This window comes from Myotis brandtii, unplaced genomic scaffold (genome assembly GCF_000412655.1).
Source record: "Myotis brandtii unplaced genomic scaffold, ASM41265v1 scaffold125, whole genome shotgun sequence".
Lineage (NCBI taxonomy): Eukaryota > Metazoa > Chordata > Mammalia > Chiroptera > Vespertilionidae > Myotis > Myotis brandtii.
This window is the reverse complement of record NW_005354385.1, coordinates 6,804,482-6,809,211: the sequence shown is the minus strand read 5'-3', so window position 1 is coordinate 6,809,211 and position 4,730 is coordinate 6,804,482. Positions and strand designations below refer to the sequence as shown.

General features: G+C 48.9%; 1 protein-coding gene across 1 annotated transcript in view; it reads right to left on the bottom strand.

The window, feature by feature from the left end:
* FMNL2 (formin-like 2) overlaps window positions 1-4,730 on the bottom strand; it is a 264,681-nt gene that overhangs the window by 29,451 nt on the left and 230,500 nt on the right. The window contains exons 12-14 of the mRNA XM_014534048.1: window positions 4,321-4,470; window positions 2,143-2,244; window positions 208-476 (exon numbers count right to left, since the gene is read on the bottom strand). Coding sequence (XP_014389534.1) covers window positions 208-476; window positions 2,143-2,244; window positions 4,321-4,470 — 521 coding nt within the window. The remainder of the gene's footprint in view (window positions 1-207; window positions 477-2,142; window positions 2,245-4,320; window positions 4,471-4,730) is intronic.

The following is a 4,730-nucleotide window of genomic DNA, read 5'->3' as shown; positions in this document are numbered from 1 at the left end:
GTTACCGGACCATTTTGCACTAGCAAAAGAAAAGAAACAAATTGACTTTGAAAACAGGGGAATGGTTTTTCCGGCAATAGGCCGCGTGCACACAGAGAACATCAGTGAGCAGTGAGTAAAGGAAAGAAGAACAAATATCCCAATCCCACCCAATTCTCCCGCCAAGGCTTCTTACCTGTTTCAGATGCATCTGACAACAGAGGTAGAGGTGGGGGAGGAGGGGGCAAGGGTCCCGAGGCAGCAGCCCCCGTTACTGGTCCCACTGCTACTTCCGAGCCCGTGGACAACGTGCCGGAAGCCACAACCGGCAGTATGGCGATGTCCCCATCCCCTTTCTTCTGAATTTTAATGGTCCCTTGTTTTTCCAGTTCATGAATCCTTTTTTCCAGGGTAGACTGTCTTTGAATGGCTTCTTCTTTTTCTTTGACCATTTTCCTTAAGGTGTGAACCTGGGTATTTGCATCTTTGTAGATTTCCTGCAAAAGAGTCCACGGTCAAGAGTTTGTCTTCACAGGACACGCTTGCCTCTCACCACCAGATTGGCAAACTGAGGACAAAGAAAATAGCCAAAAGGAAAAAAAAGAAAGAAAAGAAAAAGGATACTCGTATAGAGGAATTCTATGGAACTCAGCCAGAACCTATAAAGTCCCATTCGTTATTGTTTGCTCACTGGCAATGCATGCAATATATGTTAGCAATTCTTATTGCTAATGTGGTTCTTTCATTTAATTAAGGCTCAACTTTCCCTGCAGGGGGGAGAGGCACAGAGCAGAGATGACCCAGATATAATTTTGGAGCTGATTTTGGGATATCCAGTGGATATTCCGGTGGTCTAGCAAGTTTTCCTTTCACTTACTTTAAAATTCATTTTAACTCTGGATACATCAGCTAGCAGTAGCCAAAGGGGCCCTACATTAGCCTTGGACGGAAGTCAGAGTGGATTAAAAATCTGCAAGATGTGGGATAGCCTGCTGAAGAGTGACCAGGGGCTGGCTGGCCCTGAACGGGTTTCCCCAGCCTTCACAATGCCCCTGGCCAAGCGCAGGACAGCCATGGCTGCAACCTTTTCCGTCCGGGAATACAGTTAACAAACGGGCCAGTGCTTCCCTCCTCTGATCACTTATTTCTGTCTAGGTTTTTAGCAGAAAACAAAGAAGTTACCATTTCAATTCAAAGGCTGTCCCAGTTCCTTTTACTGGGGGCTCACAGAGGCCCGCGAGAGGATTTTATGGCACCGACTTGCTGGGCCTCGTACACGGGACCTCTCACCACAAACCTCCAGCAGGCAGGGAGACATTCTTCACACCCTGTCTATGATTAATCATCTGAGAGTCTGCCCTTGAATTGAGTCCATATGCTACAACTCTGTCTCGATGGCGTGCCAGAAAGTAAGTTTCCTAGAGTTAACTCTAGGACATGTCAGACGATCAAGCAACACACACAGACACGATAACCATCGCATAAAACGTGCCATTTCATTAATGGTGGTGCAAAGGCAAGCCATTTGCCTGAACACCCTCCAGGCATTTCGGTGGTTTTATGTTCCCTACGATTCTAAACACACGGATGGGGCTCCATAAATACCTGACACGGAAGGTAAAACAATGCTAGCGCCAAATCAAATAGCTGTGCTTATCTGATAGTAAAATGGATTGGTTTTGCTTTGCCTTTTTTTCTTTCCTTTTTTTTTTTTTTTTTTTTTTGTGAATGCCATTAGGTCTCGCCTGGGTTGCGATTTCACCATTTCCATGGCAACCACCAAATCTGGTTTCACATAGAAGTGAAGCCAAGTAACAAAGAAATGCAAGTTCTATTGAAAATAAATAAGTGGCATGAATTAAATCCATGCTGTATTTTTATTTCTAACCAAATGAGGGGTCTACATAATCAACTCCGACTCATCCAGATGGGAAAATATCGTTGCTCCCAAAACCTGTGATAAGGACATACTGCCCGGAGCGTTTGCTTGCACACACACGTGTAAAGCCCACAACTGTGCACTTTTCTTGGAGGACCACCGCGGAAATAGTCCCAACAGATAGGCTGCCCCAGTACATTCCTCTGACATGCAGGCTCGGCCAGACGAAGGCCGGAGTGCCCTCCCCACGGTGCCCACGGGGCCGCTGTCACCGTCACACTCACTCGGACCACATCCAGCTCCTTGTTCCTCTGCATGAGCTGCTTCTCCAGTTCCACGATCTTGGACATGGCTTCGTTCTCCGTGTCTTGCAGTTTTTCAGACAACTGTAAGGTTTGAAAGGGAGGCCGTGTCACAACCCAGGGTCACCCTGATCAGCGCCTGGGTCCTCAGCAAGTGGAGTCGCTCAGAGCCCGGAAGGGGCCCGTCACAGCCCTGTGTGTGCTCCACAGGCTGTTTTACGGAAATGTTAATATTTATGTAATGGCTCTGAATACATTCTGTTTTTAATGGGAATTAATTGATATACGGTCCTTAATAAAACCCATACGTTAATTCTTTCACGTCTCTCTCCATTTCTGCAGGGGCTGGAGAAGAACGGGTGAGGGAGGAGGAAGCCCACCTTTCCCCCCGAGAAAAGGTTTTGAAAACTGTTGATCCAGAAAACTCGGCTGTGTTATTACAGGTAACCAGTTGAAAAAATACGACTGCTTGTTTGGATCCAAACTACCCAAATATTAAAAGCCACTTTGGAGGGGCCGTTCAAGCACACAGGTGGCCTGCTACAAAAGTGGGTGACACAGGTCTGGTCGTGCAATGCTGGCAGAGGCTTCCAGAGCAGGACCGGGTGAGCCATGGGTCAGACAGTTACCCTCCACGTGAGGCTCTAGAACTGAGCAGCTTCGCACTTCTCAGCTCTCCCTGAAAGCGATCGCAAGTGAAGAAAATCAGGGAGGCAGGGGGAAGGGACGAGGAGAGACTTACATCGATCAGGTCAGAATACCATGCAAATCTCTTAAGGCAGTGGTCGGCAAACTGCGGGCCCTTGAGTGTGGCTCTTCTACAAAATACCACATGCGGGCGCGCATGTACAGTGCGATTGAAACTTCGTGGCCACACTCAAGGGTCCAAAGAGCCGCATGTGGCTCGCGAGCCGCAGTTTGCTGACCACTGTCTTAAGGGAAGAAACACTAAGCCTGTAAATGCTCTTCCCAAGCAGGTGTCTGCCAGGCACAGCCCGCGCTGGGAGTTCTGGCAACTTGGCTTAACCACAGCCACGAAGATGCACATGTGCAGAGTGACGGGAAAAGGTGAAGGACATTAAACACAGGTAACACTAGGAACTAAGAAAATGTGGAGGAAAAGAAATGTTCAAAGGGGAAAATAAATGTCCCTCCAAAAGAGATAACTCTTTTCATAATCAAGGACACTGGCAGGATCCAGCAGAAGAATCGAGTCCTCACAAGGCCTGGGTTTTTAAGCAGCACCGTTTTTCCATTCATTCTTGCAGTATTATACAGTATCAGCTGCGCGGATGAACAAATGAATAACCTCTCATCCTCCTGGGTCCACAGCAAGAAAACCCCCTGAATGGAAAACGAGTCCCAGCCCTGAGACAGTGCAAACATCACACTGAGAGGACATGCTGCCTGAAAGAGCAGGCCATGTGGAAAGTGCACCGATTCCCCTGAAAAGGCTCATTGTTGAAGCGAATCTATTTAGAACCTGAGTAGCCACAAGGCAGGAATGAGCAGACCGGCATCAGGAAGCCACCAGACGCCCTGTCCACGGGCTTGTGTGGACACATTCGGTAGAAGGTGACTCATATTCAGAAGAAACTTATTCACCTCGGGCCAAGTGCACATATTTGAGTCGCAATTCCCTCTAGGTCAGTGGTCGGCAAACTGCGGCTCTTGGCAAACTGCGGCTCACGAGCCACATGCAGCTCTTTGGCCCCTTGAGTGTGGCTCTTCCACAAAATACCGACTTCTGCGCATGGGCCACGAAGTTTCAATCGCACTGTACGTGCGCGCCCGCACGTGGTATTTTGTGGAAGAGCCACACTCAAGGGGCCAAAGAGCCGCATGTGGCTCGCGAGCCGCAGTTTGCCGACCACGGCTCTAGGTAATGCTTATCACGTAGCTCTCCTGTGCCGACAGCAACGTGGCCAGGGAATGTGGACTCGGCAGACACAGGGCAGGTGTGCTAAGTCGAGGCCACGATCCCACGGAGTGTGAAGTAACGCACCTGCCTTCCTGAGGGAACCCCGAGTGGCCTCTGACAGCTCCCTAGCTCATCCCTACACTCCACGTCCTGTCATTCATGGCCACCAACGCGGACACTTATTCTGCTCTGCACCCCTTGAAACACAGACATGTTTTCCTTTTCTGGGAAGTAGTTACATGAGAGAGGTTTTCTTCCAGCTCCTCCACCCTTTCCAAGGCTGCGTTCTTGGTCTCGGCGTCTTCCAGCAGAGCTCCCACGTCAAACACGTTGTCCAGGTACGCCTGGATCTGCACCTGCAGCTTGTCACTCTCCGTGTGTTTCAGCTTCTAAACATCAAATGGCAAGAGCAGGGGGGTTAGCCTATCTGTGAAAACAGAACATAACTGCCCAACAGCCTACGTAGTTTTGTTGGTTCCACATAGTCTAGTCCAGCGGTTCTCAACCTGTGGGTCGCGACCCCTTTGGCAGTTGAACGACCCTTTCACAGGGGTCGCCTAAGACCATCCTGTATATCAGATATTTACATTACGATTTATAACAGTAGCAACATTACAGTTATGAAGTAGCAACGAAAATAATTTTATGG